The 21093-nt window shown below is 38.0% G+C and overlaps 1 protein-coding gene across 1 annotated transcript; it reads right to left on the bottom strand.

Annotated features, from left to right (window-relative positions):
* Positions 1 to 130: 130 nt before the first annotated feature.
* LOC140157390 (5-cytosine rRNA methyltransferase NSUN4-like) lies at positions 131 to 15046 on the bottom strand. The gene is made up of 6 exons (XM_072180570.1): positions 14853 to 15046; positions 12512 to 12872; positions 11706 to 12197; positions 10496 to 10656; positions 5713 to 5837; positions 131 to 4655 (listed from the first exon to the last, which is right to left on the bottom strand). Exons 1-6 carry the CDS (start codon positions 14973 to 14975, stop codon positions 4379 to 4381), a joined length of 1539 nt encoding a protein of 512 aa, XP_072036671.1. The 5' UTR covers positions 14976 to 15046; the 3' UTR covers positions 131 to 4378.
* Positions 15047 to 21093: the final 6047 nt, after the last annotated feature.

Raw genomic sequence — 21093 nt, forward strand, 5'->3', positions numbered from 1 at the left:
AGAGTAACAGCATATAAATGATTTAATTGGGAATCATTTTTCTAAAAATTATTGAAAATTTAATTTATTTACAAAATGTTAATTACAATACAATGTCAAGAAATTACATTTAGAAAGGTAAAGTGGTTTAAAAAAAATATCTTTATGCAAACAAAAATGCTTCCAAAAACAAAAGCTGTGTATAAAACGTTTAATGTTTTGTTGTCTATAGCAAATATATTTGTGATTTGCTACCATACATGTAATTGTCATATCATTTGCGGGATCATTTGGCGACAGATGGTGTGAATGTGTTATTTATCTGCAAATCAAAGGTTTTGTTCTACATGTGTGTAGTGAAATATTGGGGGAAAATTTTACATTTTCACCATTTTTGAACATTCTTAAGTTATACACAAATCTTGTAAAAAATTGTCAATGGTTTTGCTCATAGCTGAGCTGTATCCAAGAAGTGAGCGCCTATATTATACATTTGTGTGTGGTTATGTTTAACTGCAAAGGTAACACTCTTGAAAGTACTATATTGTTGTCAGTAGTCTGAATAAAATATTGTTAACAGAATTGCCAATTTGTAATAACTACAAATGATTCACCAACAGGCAAAGTCCTAGCATCATCTGTTAATGAGGGCCAATCGTTCCATGAAGTGCGACAGACAAAATTGCAACGAACATGTACCACATACCGTAGCATTCCATCTATATACAAGCATATATTTTGACCATAGTGATGAAAGGCAGACACCCTCCACAAAAATATTACAATAGATTAGTCTTACATAATACTTAATTATACACCTGTATCAGTAATAGTTGCTAAAAACTCGCAATTTTTTTTGTGGTGAGCGTCTGCCTTTAATCTCTTAAATATGGAATTCTTTGGTATTTTTAGTCTTGCGTAAATGCAAAGGCGTGCAATGGTCTACCACGTAAACACAACTCAACATTTATCTAATTTGTTGTTAGACAAGATCCTTCAAACGATTGGCCCTCATGAATATTTGAGAATTCTCATTGCATATAGGGACTTTGCCTGTTAGTGTATTATCTGTACCTCTTATCTATTCATCCCCTATCAAAATGGTAAAATAGTGAGGATTTGTGATGAGCCATGTAAAAGATTATTTTTTATCAGAGCCAACACAACTGCCTTAATGACATGCCAATATTGACTAAGTGAAGAAACCGAATAGGGTGCAACTCTGCTAGTCTTATTACAAGACTGCCCTACCCCAACCCTAAACTCAGTAAACGAGGACTGGACTCAAGTCTAGCAAGTTGCACCCTATTCGGTAATTGTACCAAAGCTAATGAAATTGGGTTATTCCAGTTGAAATCCCTACACCCCCATGGAAGACATGACCTTAATCTCCCACACAGGGAGTGTAGATTTCAAATGGAGTCACCCATTCAAGTAACCATATTTTGAAATTCACATTCCGTGTGGAAGATCAAGATCATGTCTTCCATAGGGAGTGTATAAATTGCAACTGTAATACTCCATTTGGTCTAGCTCTATGTATAAGGAACTAACCCCATTTAGCCTAGTACAACTATTGCATCATGAATCATGCCAAGGGAAACATGCTGTTCATGCATGACAATGACACTAACTACAGTCCAACTTCAATATCCAGACCTAATGGATCTCCTATCCAGCTGTGTGATAGGAAAACATGTTTATAACCATGCATAGATAAAGTTAAACCATTTCTAGGGTCTGTGGTTAAACAAGTCTTCAGCACTCCAGGGTCAGAAATTCAGCAAGAATCTGAGAATCCATTCTCACAAAGATTCTCGTTAACAAAATTGCAAGAATCTAAATTGATTCTCGTAAATATTTCAGTTTATCATGCAAAGTTCTATCATGGCAAGAATCCATGGATTCTTGCAAAATTCCACTGGGATAATCCAAAAGGATTCTTGTACTTGGTTACGAATTTCTGACCCTGCACTCACTTGCAGACTAACCATACTACATTTTCAATGGGTTGATGTTCACAGCTGATATTAGTTAAATCATTAACAGTACACCGTAATGTCATGCTCTGAACTGAGCATTTCTAGGAGGATATACATGTATGTTGCATGTAACACTCAAATACCAGTGTTACTGAGTAATTTTAGTTGTCCCAATTGTCTTAATTACCACTTCAGGCATTCAATACAAACACATCATTCAAGACGCGCTCATGCACCGCCAACACAAAGGGCGGTATAGTTGTGTACCATGTAGTTATTTTACCCAGTGCACATAAATGTTGTAAAAAAAACCACGAAGTGCATCTGGCCAGAGTCGAACCACCAACCTTTATAATACTAGCTGTGAACAACAGAAACATGTTGGGAGAAGAGATTATCTGTATTTTCACTTATTTAATCCGTATTTGCATGTTTTGAGGTGGAAGATTTTGAGTGTTTATTTTGTCCTTAAGTGCCTTAAATTAAGGTTACCAATGTCTGAGGGGCTAATTGCAATGTAGGTCTTTTAAATAAGTATGTGTTTTAGGATTGGTCATTGTTTATGCCTTGAAATGATTGGATTTTTGGTAGCTAGTGAACTCATCAGCGAACACAGGTGGGCATGATATGATGAAAACTCCATTTGTAAAACTAAAATAAATGGAGTGCTTAGCCGCTTGCACTCATCAGTATAGAAGAGTGCCAAATATGAAACGTATTACATAATAACACCCTCCTATAGTTTGATCAGCTCATAATCGGCGGGCCTTACAGCATCGCGGATTAATATCACTATATTTCATTTCAAGAATTGTCTTGTGACATCTCACCAGATGCATCATAAATTATTAATTCAAGTCTTATACTTTGTCTATCTTCTTCAACACGCATATTATCAAGAAAGTTGAGATGACCAGACAGGCCAACACATATCACTCTTAACGTGGGTCTACTTTTTAGCGTAGTGGTAAAAGCCTAACAATTCCCGCCGATTATGAGCTGATGAGACTATAGCACAGTTGTCAGTTGATAATAATACCTTTACAAAAAAGGTCACTCCTGTGAAATGTAATATAATAGACACATCTTTCTGCCAATGAGCCATTAAGATAAACTTGACATTTTCTTTGATGTAAACAATGACCACTTCTCAATACTGCAAAGAGGGTATACTTACTTTAATCTCTATTATGTAAATTATGTTTCCTATAAAACCAATAAAAATAAGTGTGCTATTTCTTTTGCCACAACTTGTATATTTGTCTCCGTTTTTCTTTTTTAATTAAGCCATCACCATTGTAACTTCCAGTTTTTAGAGCAGTTTTGGGACACTTTCACCTCTGACATATCGGGGAAATTGCTGTTATTATTAATTTATTATTGTCATAATGTTATCATTAAATATATTTAAATAATTAATTTATTCAATAATAATGTTTTTTGGGTTTGTTTTCATTCTTGTAAAACATTTTTGATTATATTTCGTACGCACAAAACCAATTTTTCTGAATTTTTCAAATAGGTCAGAGGGCAAAGTGTCCCAAAACTGCAAAAACTGTCCCACAATGCATTGCAAACTTGTAATGCCGATATGGCTTATTGGACAATTCCGTTTTTGACATAATCAAGCAAAGAGAGAAAATGTTGCAAAAGTTTTGTTTCCTTTTTTAAAATTACAAAACTATTGAAACTGAGAAAAAGACAATAACCAATTGGAATGAGTGACCACTACCAGCATAGCAGCTCTGTTCCTGATTGGCCCTCTCCAATTTGGAGGGAGATTTTAAAATTTACCATAGAATGACTTAGAAAATGTTTCTAATGCAGGCAAAACCTTGATCTACAAGCAATACATTATTTATATTCATTTGGGTTAATGTTCAAGAAGCAAAAATCTGGTAGGTGAAAGGATATACATGTTCAAAATACCCAAGGTTAAAACTGGTACAAACATGCTCAAATCACACACACAAATCCAAATTGTTGTCCTTTGTCTGTGATCTCATTTAGATTTTTATCCAATGCAATTATTAAATATTCATCAAAATGAGGGTGCCGAGATATTGCAGTTAAAATGTGCACCAGGAGCTTTCTATTGCCATTCAGTCTCTGTCTAGTCACTTTCTAGTCACTTTCCCTTTCCATTCAGGTCCAACAGTATAATATTTAAAGAGGAAGCCCCTCCAGAGCAGTTCTTATGGGGTGAATGAATCAAACCTGCCTGGTTATCAAATTAATCAGTGACAAGGTTATCTCTGAATTTGAGAGGTGCTAATTGATGCAACAACATTAAAACATCAATTACCACCTGTCAAATTCAAAGATAACCGTGTCACTGATTAATTTGATAACCAGACAGGTTTGGTTCACCCCAAGAAGAACCGCTCTGGCTGGGCTTCCTCTTTAAAGTATAATTCTCATTTTATTCTTCGAAGCTTGCAAAAATACATTGGCCCAAAATTTCTTTTTAATCCTGGCAAAACTAGCTGTCCATATGTGCACTCCTTCCAAAAGTTAAACACTTTGTCAAGTGCAGAGGTCAAAGGTGATAGGTCAACAACATTGGCTTGAATCTTGTACTGGCTGCGACACGTAGAGATGGCATTCTCCACAACATCATCATTTTGAAGTCGAGAGAGAGTGCATGTGGAGTAGACTACATCACCGCCTGGTTTCACCGCTTGCAAGGCTGAACTGGGGGAAAAAACAGCATAAGAAATGTGTTAAGATTAATATAAGTGACCATCAGTCAAGGGTTAGGTCCGGGGAGAAGTGGATGCGTTTGCTATCATTAGAATAGCATAGACGCAGTTAGCGCAGCCCCTGTAATGCTAGTTGCACTTGGCACGTCCGGAGTGGGTGGGTCACTCGCATACCAAAGTGGTATGCATGCTCGTCCCAAAAAACGTCGATAAAGAGTCGATATTGGCCTTGTGGTTTCGACGTTTAGGGTATCTTTTTTCAACATCAATGGGTTTTCTTACGCTGAATTACACCATATTTTAGGGGTAAGATTTACAGAGCCTTACGCCAATAAGGGGTGAAATTTTTCTACACTGATTACGCCATTTAGGGTCCATTATTTTAAGGTGCCGGAACGAGCATGCATACAACTTTGGTATGGGAGTGACCCCCCCCCCCCCCGGGTTGGCACGCCCTCGTGTGAGTTTACAGGAGTGTAAGTTTTGACTTAATGGATGCTTGTGGTAACAAAAACCAAATAATTTTCACGAAATATAAGCCAAACAAAGTACAGATATTTGTCATTTTGTTCAGTGAGAAAAGGAAAATATAACTTGTTATTTTTTGCCCGACCGTAATAAGGCATATAAGAGATTGGATTCTTTAATACATGTATACCAAGGGTTGATCTTTTGGCCTAAGTAAGCAGAGTCCAAAATATGATCGATGGAGCTAGCAAGAAGATGTTTCTTAAAAGTGGCTGTTTGACCAAACAAGACCCAAGATTACATCCAACAATCACATGGTGGATAAGCCTGTTAAAATACTGTTCTTAGCGCACAGATTGAATCCACTCATATCAACTGCTCAGTGCCAGAAGTGGACAAGTACAATAGCTACATGTACCATGTGTAGCTGCCATGTGTAGATCAGTACAATATACAGGCTATAAATTGCAAAATGTTCACAGGGCAGCTATTGCACTTATCAACCTGGCACTGAACAGTCAATATCCTGATTGTTTCTCAACAACATTGGAAACCCATTTTCTCTACATGTCAGTTCTTACCATAGCAAGTTGCGCTGGAGTTTGGGCAGATTCTGGCGTTCTTTAACTCTATACAAGTTGAAGATGTTATTTGTGGGCACTAAAGCCGACTGACGATCAGTAGTACATGGGACATCAACAAGCACCTAGCAAAAATGAACAGGAACACTACATATATATTATCAGTAGTACATGGGACATCGACAAGCACCTAGCAAAAATGAACAGGAACACTACATATATATTATCAGTAGTACATGGGACATCGACAAGCACCTAGCAAATATGAACAGGAACACTACATATATATTATCAGTAGTACATGGGACATCGACAAGCACCTGGCAAATATGAACAGGAACACTACATACATGTATATATTATCAGTAGTACATGGGACATCGACAAGCACCTAGCAAATATGAACAGGAACACTACATATATATTATCAGTAGTACATGGGACATCGACAAGCACCTGGCAAATATGAACAGGAACACTACATACATGTATATATTATCAGTAGTACATGGGACATTGACAAGCACCTAGCAAATATGAACAGGAACACTACATATATATTATCAGTAGTACATGGGACATCGACAAGCACCTGGCAAATATGAACAGGAACACTACATACATGTATATATTATCAGTAGTACATGGGACATCAACAAGCACCTAGCAAAAATGAACAGGAACACTACATATATATTATCAGTAGTACAAGGGACATCGACAAGCACCTGGCAAATATGAACAGGAACACTACATACATGTAAGGAACACTACATATATATCGTTATGAATTCGGCAGAGTGACGAATCTAGAATTTTGAGCAAATTGAGTTTTTGTATGCTTATGATTCAGTTTCAGGTTATCTTTTATTTCCACCAAAAATTATGGTAAATCTTACTCACCGACGTAGTTATTGAAATTTTTATTTGGACGAATCGCGCCTAAGTGCGATAAATGAATTCGGCAGAGAGACAAACCGTATACTTAGCTGTACAAATCATGTTGATCTATAGTATTGTATAGCGGGAAACCCCGAATTTTCTATATTACATGTCCTATGCTAATATATTTGATACCAACGTATAGCTGTAGGTATCTTCTATCCAGTAACACCAAAATAAGTACAAACATTCTCCACAAGATATTGCTGTGATTTAATAATGTGAGTGCGCGCAGGTGAAATTGGAAAATCTCAGAAAATAATACGCAAAATATAGGCCAATATTGTTATTTTTGCTTTAAAATCTGTGAGTTTTTGCTAAATATTACATGGATGACTATTTATAACTGATATAGCAAGTTAAGTCTACATAGCCATAGGACAACCAGTAATTTCTACACAAAAGCCCCAAATCAAGAATGCATGCTATGGTTTACACGTAGTTGAATGCGTATTCGACCTCTCTCTGCGCAGTGGTCGAGACATTTTGGATACAGCAAAAAGCCGAATAGCTGTTAAAACACGTTTTGAGGGATATATCGATTATTTCAGAGCATGCAAGTATTGCCAATAATTCGTTTACATTCCCTTCTATAATATACATTTCAAATGAGTGCTCACGAATATTCTAAATTTTGAGAAGGACCAATGGAATGGTACCAAGATTTTCAAACGCTGTTTACTCAGAACAGCAATTTTGTGTTCATAACGATATTATCAGTAGTACATGGGACATCAACAAGCACCTAGCAAATATGAACAGGAACACTACATACATTTACTCTGTATGAACAAAATAGAATAAACAAGGTACATAACTGTTATTCTCAACAATGGAGGTTAGCAATGAGAGCAGGTATCAAAACAGTGTTAGTTCAATCTCAAATATTCAACTTTCCCACTTGCAGTTTAATTTATTTTGCTGCCACAAGTGGTAGAAGCGTGAAGCGTGGGGGGCAGAGGGACACATTCCCCACTAAAGTTTTTCGTGACAGGACAGTCCCTTAAAAATCCCAAAAGAAAATAATAAAGCAATAATTGCCCTATGCATCTTTCTTTTTAGCCCAAAAACGATGTGTTTGGGTTCAAAATAAGGTAAAATTGCACAATTTTGCACATCATTGGATCATCAAATATATAGCATAACTCTCCTTCATTTTGGACTAAAACAGTCTGAAACTGACACTGTTTTGGAACCTCTTTGATATTATGCCTTTAAAAGGGGGGGGTGAGAAAACAATCAAATATATTTCATGCTTGCTAAGCTCACAACTGAAGCGGGATTGAATAAAATAGTATTTCTGAAAATCACTAACTTGCTTGATTATATAAAATTCGCGTTTTTAAAATTAGCGCTAATTGTGATTCACATATAGGCTGAGCGCATGTGCTGACCAATTAAAATTATGAAAATGATGACCAATCATCATTACGCGTTCAGATCAGAACCGGTTCTGGCTGGTTGGCTTGCGGCGTGGTTAACGCAAGGCGACGCTTGGGCCATTCTGATTTAGGTGAGAGGTTTGATTGTATATCTTTGTGTTGACGGCAAGTATATTTAGTGATTTTCGCTGTTTTATTATGAATTATGTCATAAAAATGTTATAGATCAGAAAGTCGAATGTTAGGGAATCATTTTGGAACATTTTCGAAATGTCAGTATCGAAATTTAGGCTTTAAAATTGCATTTTTAAAGTCATGTATCAGTGATCATTTTGATTGCTTATTGTGCGTCGGCGCTTGCATGTATTCATTTTCCAAAATGTCATGTCAGGATTTGACATCAAAATTCATATTTTTGGCGATACAAAATTCTATTTATTATTTAATAATCATGTTCTATATATTTTACCGATCATTTTGATAATATTACGAAGGTATAGGAAGTAGGATTGGCAGAAGGAGGTGGTGGAAATATTTTTGATCGTTTTTGATTTTTATCTAGCTAAATTTTGAAGAATGAAAAGTCGCCATTTTCGGAGATTGAAATGTTGCGCATGCGCATAATTATGAAGTCGCACATCATAATTATTGTTGAAGTGAGGGAGGGGGCAAAACTAATTTTGAGCATGACAAACATGATTGAGAGGGACGGGATGTATTGCTCTGTCGTGTTAATTAATTATTTTATGGCAATTTTGGGAGGACTTTATAAAATAAATCATCTTCCTTCTGCTAATGTGATATTTTATTTTTTATAAAATACTCGCGCGCCGTGCCGTCAACTTTAAACATGTTAAATAAAAACATATTGATATTTTTATGCATGTAGGCCCATATTTTCATATTATATTAAGGATGTCAAATTCATCCCGGGGAGGGAGAATAATGTTGTGTATCATGAACTATGTAAATTATTTGTGTTATGAATATTTATGTGCAAACAAACATTCCAGTACACACACGCACAGAGATATCCATACCCTGGGGACAGGCCTAGATGTGTGTCACACCTATGGGATATTGGCACCCGTGGGTGGTGCTTGCAGGCTTCATAGGAGAGGAGTGGTGACAGAAGGAGGGAGATGAAGCATTAGGTGTGATCGCATAAAGAGAGGCCAGGGGTTAGTGATATTCTGTGAGGTAAGTTGATCATGCATATACACACCCATACATATACAAACTGGTTACGGACGCCCCTACCCAGGAGTGTGGTAGATCCGACCCAGGGGGTCGTGTGTCGTCGTTACCTGAGTGAGAACTTGAAGGCGTGCATGAGGGTGCAGGTGAAGATCATCATGACAGTTGGAGCGTGACCTTGTGTTGCTTGATGTGAGGGTACGGGGTGTAGGTGTACCAGAGGGAAAGCACACGTGGTTGACCCACGGGATATATGACAGCAGGAGAAGGAGGCCGAGGATGATGACCTAGGGGTGTACTGTAAGCTCTGTAACCAGTTTTACACAAATACATTATATACACACATACTTTAAATTGTAGGCCTATTATTAGGGCTTACGTTAATAAAACATTTATAACCCGGGGGTGGGGATATTTTGTTAAGTAAACAGATAATGCAGTATTCTTTATTCTTCTTTTTCATTCTGATTTAGGGGTGTTACATGCTGATTCAGATTCAGGATCCGATTCAGATATCTATGTCTGAGGGAGGGAGCTAGGTTGTGGTGAGGGTAGTAGGGAGTAGGTGAAGGTAGATTGTTGTTGTTGTTGTGATCTCAAAGTTAATAAAACTGGTTGATTGAGACATAAATTTTATTGTGCTTCAGTGTGTCCTTACAAGGCAGTAGGTGGGGTTCTTTCCCCCACAACTTACTCACGTCTCACACAAAAATTACAGTGTCCCCCAGGGGACTGGTGTCAACCCGGTTATCCTGACATTCATAATCCATATATTAGACAAACGGCCGTCCCACTACACAACATATGATTACACAATTTAAGGTTTTAAATATGGCTGAGACTAATATACCAAGTACAATGTATATTAGTCTCAGAATATGGGTTCCCAAAAAATCTGACATGTGTAAGAGAGGGGCAAGATTTTTGGCAAGCCAAAAGGGCGAGCCAAAGATTTGTTTAGCACATTGAAAGGGGGGAAGCAATTTGGCATACAATTTTGAGAATTCACCCTTTCCTGGTAAACATAACCAATGGAAAGTAGGTCTGAATTTTGATTTAGGATGGCAGACTTCACAAATGTATCTGTGAGGTCAAATTTGGGCAAAAATGCTCAGTTTTGGAGAAAATCCCCCCATATCCTGTTTTTTTTACCCTGAATTCTTACAGGCAACATAGCAACAACAAAAATAGTAAAACTAGATATAAATATCTTGGAAACATTTCATTTTTTTCCAAATTTTGATAGTCCAACTGTCAATTACCTTATCATATGAGTTTGGTTGTAGATCTCCTAATTCTTGACCATCTTCCCCAGACACATTGACAACTCCAGAGTCCATCATGGATGCAGGAACATAAGAGTTGAAGACACTCCTCAGACGTTGTCTTCTGCTCTTGTTGGGCTCATTGGATTCCAGGCCACCTGTTTGACAAAATATAGCAATAAAATAAATGAACTGGGTCAACTTGTCAATCAATGGGTGTGAAGCCTGCCACATTGACAACCAGAATTCATCACAGATGCAGGGACATAACTAAGAATCTTTGTAGATCACATTTTACACAAATTGCATCAATAAAATAAATGAAATGGCTGAACTTGTAACTTTCAACATAATAACTTTGTATCAAAAATGAAAACTTTCAACATAATAACTTTGTATCAAAAATGAAAAAGCTATGAGGAGCTCTGTATGTTACCAACATGGACGAAAGAGATAACAGACCATGCCCAAACACTCAAAGTCTCAGCATCACCCGATAATGAGGGTTGATTGTTCCATGAAACAATGGCAGTCACCCATCTCAAACACTTCAGGCAACATGAGCATACTAAATAATTTAACTTGGCAGATTCTATTTGAATTTGTATCATTCAGATGTTGAAATCCTTTCTAAATTTGAACTCCCTAATTCAAAATCCATACAGACATACTTGATCTAGCCTGAACAGGTATGCGGAAAACAAAGCCATCAACTCAGTAAGCCTGGATGTCCAGGGGCGTCGCTAGACCAATATGATTCGGGGGGTGTACAGCATGTTTTGCCAACAGAAATATTTTGTAAATTGTTGACCCAAATTATTTTTAGCCAGGATGGCGCTCAAGAATCTAAAAAGTGGGGGAGGGGGGGAGGGTATTAGTAATTACTGTAACATTATAACATTCACAATAGGTCTATATCCCAATCTTTTATAGTACTCTTATTATTTGCCGACAATCACATAGCTTTGGGTACATTTGCCGACAATCACATGGTTTTGATGACAACAGTCAAATTTTGCCGGCAAAATTGGGTATTGGGGGTGTTACACCCTCCCATACCACCCTCCCCCCTCTAGCCTCGCCCCTGTGGATGTCTTGAAACTACCAACTTTCGACTTTATACTCATTTCATTGTGGCAGGTCACATTTATGTTAAAAACTTTGACTGATCATCAAACAAGGTGGTTGTTACATGTTAGTTCCTTACCCAGATACATAGTCTGTAGCATAGCAACCGACTTGCCACCAGGTGCCGCACACAAATCTAAAACCGTCTCATCCATCCTCAAATCTAATGCTAACACTGGCAAAACAGATGCAGCATCCATTGCATAGTACGTCAGCAATCCTGACGTGGAATCGCTCTTCACACGTGGGAAGCGTTTGATATTGCCTTCATCTTGGTGGACATAACACCTCAAGTTTGGGTTCATTTTAATTGGTGCATTGATGATGCTGATATTAGAAGCAGGTTGAACTAATGTTCTTGATTGACGGTTGTCGAATTCACCACCCTGAATAAGACTCTCCATTTTAGCTTCATAACCAGGAGCAATAATATATTGATCTTCCCACCACTTTTTCTCCTCCTCTGACTGTCCTTCTTCTGATTCTACTAAATGAGGAGGAGTCTCTTTTGGTTCAGTTTCCTTGTCATCTCTTGAAGTTGATGTGGATAATGAATCCAACTGGTCAAAACCTGACAACAAATCAAATCAATTCAAATAGTTGAATGTGTTTTCAAATCAAGGCGTCTAATGTTAAAATGTCACAAAAGCGCTGGCTTGCGAGTAAAATCTTTTGTGCAACATTATATAATTCTAGAATATATTGTTAGAGCGGATTAGGGTTTTAACTAAGTTAATGGGTTTCGTACTAACAACACTTCGGGCTATCAACCTGTAACTACTGTACTTGTGAACATTTTAAACGAGTTTCCAAAATGCAATACCTGTTAGAAATGAGCAATTAAAGCGGATACTGCATTTGAACTTGGTATGACAGAATACAAACCTTGATAATTTGCTTGCATACTGGCAACTCTCCTCATTTCTTGAATTCCTTTTAAAGGTGCATCATTCTCTTGAATCAAATCATTGTCTTTTACACTGTGGGATTCTGTACTGTGCACATCAGATGGTCCAATTTCTTTAGCTGCCTCCTCTACTATATCAACTGCACCAAATTGTCTCAGACGTTGTACCTCAATAGAATCTGCTCTGGCGCTGTAGTTGTTCAAAAGTGCTCCATGCTTGTGTGGTGACAAGAGACCAAGCCGAATTATGGGCCAGAGGCCACCAAAGTGTGCCCGGTAGGTCTCGTCGAAGTACCTCAGGGCTAGGACTGTTGGGTCTGACCTGTTCTGCGTACCTGGCTGCAAGTTGGAAGTGAAGTAGAGAGCACAATAATAATAAGCATGTGTCGTTTATCGGGATGATATTTTTGTTATTGACAATGACCTACACCTACCTTATTCGTCAAATAGACACCCCCATCAAATAAACGCCCCACCACCACTTTTTTCAACGCTCCCTCCACATGTGGAGGGAGCGTATCCAAACTGGATTTGTAGGAGACTACGATTTGCGATCGTGGTCTACGATTTGTGATTTTGCATCAATGGTACTACATGGATGATGGATAGTGCATTTTTAGTATAACAAGTCATACCTAGAATATTTTCTCAATTTGAATTTTATCTTTTTAATTGTGTGGTGCATGGGTGACATGTATTTTCAATGTAAAATGCCTTTAGGCTGTGTAAAATTAATATTTTGGTTCTCGTCCCTCCTCCTCAATTTCTGGGATTTGTCAGATTTTTTTTTTTTTTTTAGATTTTTCCATTTTTTAGACTTTGGAATGATTTATGAAATCTTCATACATATAAATAAGTTTATTAGAGAACAAGCATCACTTCCAAATCTTTTGTGGTACTCTAGGGGTTTATCCTCAGAATCTCACATTTGAAAAAAAAAAAGGGCCTCATCATTACCTCGAGCACTATTGCAGAAGACCGAAAACTACTGACAATGCTAATTTTACATTGAAAAAAAAAAAAAAAAAAAACACCCCCTCCCTCATCAATTCATGAAAATCCTCTGGACGAGAACCAAAACATTAATTTTATACGGCCTTACGGTGATCCACCCAAAATAAAAAAATCACTGGATAGATCCCTGTACTAGTGCATTTTTGCTTGTGCATAAAAAGACAATTACCATATCTGATTTACTATGTATGCCAGGTGAATTCAAATTTGCCATCAAACTGCATCATTTTATATATCAAATTAAAGCCCTTGAGTAAAGAAAGCCAAAACTGAAAACCTTTTTTTTTTTCATAGCACTTTCCATAGCAAAGTTACATCTTGTCAAAGATTGACTTTCATCAAAAAGATTCAGCTAGCAAAATTCCCAAAAAAAGCATTTCGGTGGTGTTTCTAGATCTCTGTCTCATGTTGATAGCAGCTTTTTTAATGGAACTGCTATCAAAATCCCTCTAAAATTCCATGTGCGAGTGACTTATCACCATAAAAAATCATATATTTGGGAAGTGAAGTGTAGACAACATATTTATGTAGGTTTCCTTGACCGGCCAGCTCTTTTATATTTCTATGTAAATAATGTATTGTGTTCTAGGTGAATTTGGCTGACTAGCAAATGTGTTAATTAAGGTTTGCCTGGCACACCTAGATTTACAATCACTCTCATGTCAGACCCAAGTCTAGAGGACCTTGCCACAAACGTCCTAGCTGATGCATTCTGGCATTTAAATCAAGTAGACGTACAGAAGACGTAGTTCACCACGTAAACTTGTATGGCTCAAAATTCGGACCGCTCGCCATTAAGTTTACTGCTTTCTGTGTTTTGAAATTTGTTGACGTTTTATTGATCCCCGATTTCCGGTCGATTATTTTAGCTGTGTCACGTCACATGCATGATGCTAGTTGGTACCAGCCAAATTTCAGAAAAAAAAAATTACGATCGCCGATAACGATGTGATATGGACTTACATAGGATTACACAGAGATATTTCTTGCCAAAATTTGACCATTTCTAGGTAGCTTGGCCCTACTTTGTCTGCGTTATTATGAAAAAGGACAGTCTTAAGTAAGTAAATGACTAAATGTGCAACGCTTTTGATGTTTTGGGAGACTGGGAGGCATCAGAACAAAAAAATGATGGAGCCTATTCTTGACTGTGTAATATTCCTTCAGCACATTATCGTACGGTAATAGCCTTATACGATGGACAGATAGTATTAGTTTGTGAATGAGGACATCGTATAAGTTCCTTGTACTACAGAAGACGTACAGATTTGCAATTTCTGATGAATTAATTTTAAGCTTACTTACTTTTGTGTATTTTTTCTTCTTCGACTTCGTTTTCTTCCATCTTCTTGGAACTAGCAAGCACTGTGTCTTTGTGGCAGCTAGACGCTGCAATCTGTTATTAAAAGCAGTTCTCAAGCAAATCATCTGAGAATGCACTGACTTGCTTCTTTTCAAAAATCTTCCTAGCAATTTTTCATAAATTCATTAATTTTGCACATGTGGCGACGGACTGTCTGTAACAACTCGACCTAGGACAAAAGCACGGCGCATGCGCGGCCCGGGATCTTTAAAGAACCCGGAAGTGTCACTTTTTGATGTGCGAACTTGTAAATTATTGAGGTTTTGCCCTTTTATCGCTATAAATAACGCGATCGGATGAAACTAACTTGACGAATATAATTATTAGAATCATATCTTTTCACAGGAACAATGGTTTGAAAAAATAATACCAAAAAACATCGTTTTACATTCCAATGTCAAAAAAATGAACGAACATTTCTAATAAATTTTAGTGCAAAAATGTTGCCATATAAACTACTATCTGACATTTGGGTATAAATCGTAAATGTGGTAAAGTCGCAGACATAAAATTAAAAGCCAGGGGTACCCGGGAGGGGGGCGGATACTTTCATTGCGAGCAATTCCTTCTGGGGTACACTAAACCTGCATGATTATCAAATTAATCAGTGACAAGGTTCTCTGAATTTGACAGGTGCTGATTGATGTTTTAATTTTATTGCATCAATTAACACCTGTCAAATTCAGAGATAACCTTGTCACTGATTAATTTGATAATCATGCAGGTTTAGTGTACCCCAGAACCTGGGGGGGGGGGGTCACTCTCACACAAAAGTGCCTCCCACCCGCGTCCGAACACCTCTGAAATGCACCCCTTAATGGCGAAACACATGCAAAATCCTACCCTAAATGGCGTAGCAAATGAAAAACCATACCCTAAATGGCGTCAACTGAGAAATATCGATATTGATACCCTAAAGTGGCGTAAACAGGGAAATGAGCTAATTTGATACCCAAGGTGTCTTTTTGATGCTGCAGACATATAGATACTGAAGAAAACATGCACAAAAGTAACAAGAATCAATTAAAAAGTGGTGATTTTTTATCAAATTAGTGCAAACTCACTCAAACAATAAATATTACTAACCGTAAACGTCTAAGGATTTGGCTGAAAAAGGACCCCTAAATATGGCGATGCCTTCTGAAAAAGTACCCCTTTTTCAAAAGGACGTTGACGACGCTGTGTGGTGAAAAACATACCCTTTTAGACGTTTTTCTTGGACACGGGTGCGTAGCAAGTCAAGTAGTGAGTTAGCCCCCCCCTGGGGCCCCAGAAGAATTGCTAGCTGGCTATTGCTCTGGCAGGGTTTCCTCTTTAAAGTATTACTTTATGACAAATTTTGACAAAATTAAACTTCTATTTTTGTCTTTGAATGTTTTTTATTATGTATATCAAAACAAGACACTAAGAAGGTTTTGCTATAAAAAGAGAGACATAAAAAAACAGTCAAAACACAGTTGCATAACAGTGCACAGCATACTAGTATGTGGCACAACCCGGGGCACAAAACACACACTAGAGACATTCACAAAAGCAGCAGCATTTTTTAAAGGAATTTTTTTTAAGGAAACCAATCCTTATCCATATTAAAATAAAATTTGATATTCTAAACTGATTTCTAAACTGAGTTGTAAATAAGACCTGTCCCCATCCCTCTCACCTAAAAAAATCTGGTCCATTCATTCTAATGTTCCACGACGAAATGTTATTGATACACATGCCAACATAAAACAAATACAAATTAGTCATTAAAAATGATCAGAACTTGCATGTTAGATTCGTGTTTTTTTTATTAAACATTCGAATATTGAAGCTAGATTTAGGGCTCGGATAGCAACGTTTGCAAAGTATTTTTGTCTGGGACATGAGAGCACATTAGACATAACGAATATTGCATTCTGAATACGAGGAATGTCCCCGGGGGGGGGGGCACTTCCATAACAGATATGCATCATGTGCCTCGGGATAGACCCCCTTTTTCAAAGCGGCTTGTACCCAATGACCCCTTTTTTGTGTTATGGTCCTATCTATTACCCAATGACCCCCTTTAAAAAAATTCATGTACCCAATGACCCCCCCCCTTTTTTTAATTCCCAAATTTAGGTGGTATTAGTGTTCTCCTCCAGATATGAGATTTTGCAAATTGCCAATGTGACCAAGTTGTTTTTTCGCAGTTTGGCACTTATTTGATACTCTTTAGGCAATCCTGTACCCAATGACTCCCATTTTACAATTTGTTACCCCAATGACCATCCTTTTTTCAAAGTGTCATACCGAATGACCCCATTTTATTCAGGTTGTGTACTGAATGACCCCATATTTTTGTAATTGTACATTTGACCTGAATACCCCCTACTTTTAACATGGCCGAGGCACATCCCTGCCATTTCAGATAGGGAGTGCCTCCCCCGGGGGAATGTCCTGATGATATTAAATAATTTTGATTTTTTGAAATTCGTGATATAATACAAATTTTATGGCAAATTATTAAAATTTGATACTTTGTTTTTATTTTTGATATTTAACAGTCCTCGAAGTATTACATGATATGCACTTAGAGTATAGGTAGCTGGGAGGAAAAGCCGACGATCTTTTAAAATTTTGACCTTTCATATTCTAGGTACACATTTTTCCCCCCAAAAGACCTAAACATGTTAGGTTTTTTGGGGAAAAATGTGTATCTTCTATATAAAAGGTCAAATTTTTTTAAATGATCGTCGGCTTTTCCTCCCAGCTACATGCACTTTATGGCATAAATAAACACAACGTTTCGGGTTGGACAGTTCATCTATGGTTGGACCCTTTGACTAGTGTGAGGCCAATCAGAAAGATGTAATAAAGAGGAGGGTCAACAGAAGTATATCCTTGAGATAATCCCGTAGGTAATCCTGTCGCATCTATTCATAGTCCTTTATTCTCCTTTATTACATCTTCTCTGGGCCAATCCGAGAAAAAACTTACACTACATTATGCCCCAGTACAATAATCACAACAATAAGAAAAATCTATACCAGAAAGCTGATGTAAACAAACCCCTTAAGCAAATCTATGAAAAATACAGGGTGAACAGGGTGGTACAAGAAAATTATAAATTAAATGTACAAAACTTGTTATTAAGTCCACGAGGTTGCCGTTGTAGTGCCGAGTTTGAATATCAGACGGTGTTCTGCATTAAGTCTGTCCTTATTAGAGCCGCGAGATTGAATAACAGCGGAAACTCTGAAATGGCTAACATTGCAAAGAAAAGGAGGATTGAAATGGCGACTGAGCAACAGGGAAACCAGCGAAGTTCTTAGAAATGGAGCGAAGATATTCTGTGGTTCGATCTGCTAATCCGCGGCGGCTGGTTTCCCCTATGTACAGTATATGGCAGTTGGTACACTGGATAAAATAAACAACATTGCGAGAAATGCATGTGAACTGGGAGGTGATGTCAAAACCCCCACTGGGATGCGAGTTTCATTAGAGACATGAGCACAGGTATTACACCTTCTCATATCACAGCAAAAGGTACCAGGGGAATCACATGGCTGGATGGGGTGTGAAGCGCGGACGACCTGGTCGCCAATGTTCTTGTCCCTTCTGAAGGCGGTCACCTTCAGTCCATGAAGGTACTGTAAGCATGGTAAATACGCCATGATGAATTAATTCATAAATTGCCACGGCATCATGGATACATAGGATGATTATCATTATTTATGTTTTCATTTATTCACTATGTATACTAATAGCACTATAATAATAAAGCCGACTTAGGTACCACATCTAATTTGGTCCGATAGCGCTATCGGTGCCCCGATAGCCCGGCCCGATAGGTACCGATGTCTCTTTCTATCCTCCCCTAAACATCTGCAAAGTGCTCAGTTTCATTTTATTCACTATTTAGTATAATAGGGTCTACTTAGCATCACCATGATCACTTTCTCAAATTTACAAAGTAAGGGCAATTGTGAGTAACACCATGATAGCGAAATTTTCGATCGTAGAGCTCTTCCCAACAGAACCACTGCACTTATCATCTTGTAACTGCAAATTGAAGCACGGTATATCAGTAACTAACCGCTGTGTTTGGTTGTTACATGTGAAATCACCTTTATTCACGCCCGCTCGTGAGATATCTTGAAAAGCTTCTTTAGTCGGTGCAATGGCGGCACTTTGGATATTGACATCATGCGTTTCGTATCTTTTGTTGGAATAACGGTCTTCGCCCATTTTGACAAACATAATGTACTTCTCGCCTTTTTGTACATTATTGTAAACGCAATCGATCTCGATTTCTGTAACAGTTATCACCCATGAAAATGGGCCGCCTTTTAACACACACAATATATTGAATTCTATGGTATGCTCTTGGTTTCCGGGATAGATAGCCAACGCCTCGCCATAAACGATGTTTTCCGCAGATTTGGCGCGAGTTGTCAATGATTTCAACTTCCAACCAAAGGGCTCACTGCATCCATGAATGTGGACTATAAATGTTGCAAGTAGCAAAGACGCAAAGCAGTGGTAAAACATCGTAGGTTCTATTGTTCCGTGCCGTAAACCCTGAGCCGCAAACCAGGTTCATTCAGTGCACGATTCGGTGATGGTGCAGCTGAATTCTGCAATGGAATTGAAAGACATGCATATTTACGTTAACTACAGGGAAAATGTATGAGGTTTAATGAAATATAGTACTGTTGTGAGATCGCAGGCAAGTTGGTACAATATTAAAACCGCAATTTTGACTGTTTTACTTCAATGTTAATCAAGTAATATTCTACAACTGTGTTTGATTCCTGAAATAACAAAAACAAAACTTTTACAGCCCAGTAAGTTTTCTTGCGTGTACTGAAATAATCAAATGAGGTAAATCTTACTGGAAATAGAATGGAACTAGATTAAATAACGTAGATATGTTACATCAAATATTATACGTATAATACTCTGAGTCTGCATACTGCTTTAGAAGATCTGGGTCCTCAAAGTCTCTGAAATGTACGTCCGCAACTACGGAACTGCCCTACAGTATACCAGGAATGAATCGGCAAAGTCTCCACTGGCTAATCTTACAATCGTTAAATATAAGTTTCAACATACCTTGATACCCAAAAGTCTATGATTTTGAATATTTCAGTTAGGAGTGGTGATTTCGTACGCTCACTTCCTGTGATTAACTTTTCCGAACTGAATTTCCAGCAGTAACAGGGCCGTGAGTCAATCCCTGTGTAAAAAGTGAAGTCACTTCACATTACATCGGCATACATTACATCGGCATTCGATTGAGTCATCGGCAGAGCGATTAACAGTTGCTATACTTGAAAGCGTTTAGCCTGAAATGTACGTACTTGTACACGGCTACTATTCGCGTACTGCATTAGTGAAACGGACTTTAATTGACATATCCGCATTTTGATTGACAGTTGGCAGTCATTTCTTAGTTATGGATCTGTCAGGGCATTCTCAGCTACTTCATGCCTCAGTGTAACAATAACAACAGTTGGGAATGGCTTATCTCCAATGAACCTGAATAGGGTAACTCAGATTTGCCTGAAAAACATATCGATGAAACCGGGCATCCTCTGACCTGGTCTTGATAGCCTGGAACTAGCCTGAATCCTTCTGGCCTCTAATGGCGGCGCCTTTTTTACCCACAATCCTTCACGTTGCCTTACTCAATACAGCACAGTGGAGCGGCCGTGCGTGAGTATTCGAGGACTGGAGGATCGAGTCTAGCCTGGAACATCTTGCTGATATCCGCAATTACACCAACTTCATTTTCTCTGAATCGCAATGCTACTTCAAACAGGTCGGAGTTGATGTTTTTGCCCTTCACAAGGTAGTCATTGAGCGAATGACCTTGATATCATTCTAGCTTAAACATCATACGCCACCCTAACAGGCGTTGTCTTGGAGTCTTTGACAACAGCAAATTGTGGAAGGAACCACATCTTCTTCCAACTTTCACGGTCTTGTCTTAGCTCCTCTTCTGTTACGCGACGAGCTACGCCTCTAACTGGTCTCGCATCTACGTATAGTAGATCTTCCACTCGTTTGACCGATTAGAGAACTGCTTTTGAAGACTATTCAGATGCTTAACAGCATATGGATAGTTGTCTGGAAGATCACTCTCAAAAGTGTCTGGACAAATTGACTCATTGCAGGAACTTTCTCTCGTACGTCTTCAAGTTTCCCAACTCCGTT

This window comes from Amphiura filiformis, chromosome 7 (assembly GCF_039555335.1).
Source record: "Amphiura filiformis chromosome 7, Afil_fr2py, whole genome shotgun sequence".
Lineage (NCBI taxonomy): Eukaryota > Metazoa > Echinodermata > Ophiuroidea > Amphilepidida > Amphiuridae > Amphiura > Amphiura filiformis.

Excerpts from the sequence above, each read along its gene's own strand:
- LOC140157390 (XM_072180570.1), bottom strand. The coding sequence starts at position 14,975 with ATGATTTGCTTGAGAACTGCTTTTAATAACAGATTGCAGCGTCTAGCT. Across the intron at positions 12,873-14,852 it reads AGAAGAAAAAATACACAAAA|CCAGGTACGCAGAACAGGTC; the intron begins GTAAGTAAGCTT and ends TCCAACTTGCAG. Across the intron at positions 10,657-11,705 it reads GCTACAGACTATGTATCTGG|GTGGCCTGGAATCCAATGAG; the intron begins GTAAGGAACTAA and ends TTTGTCAAACAG.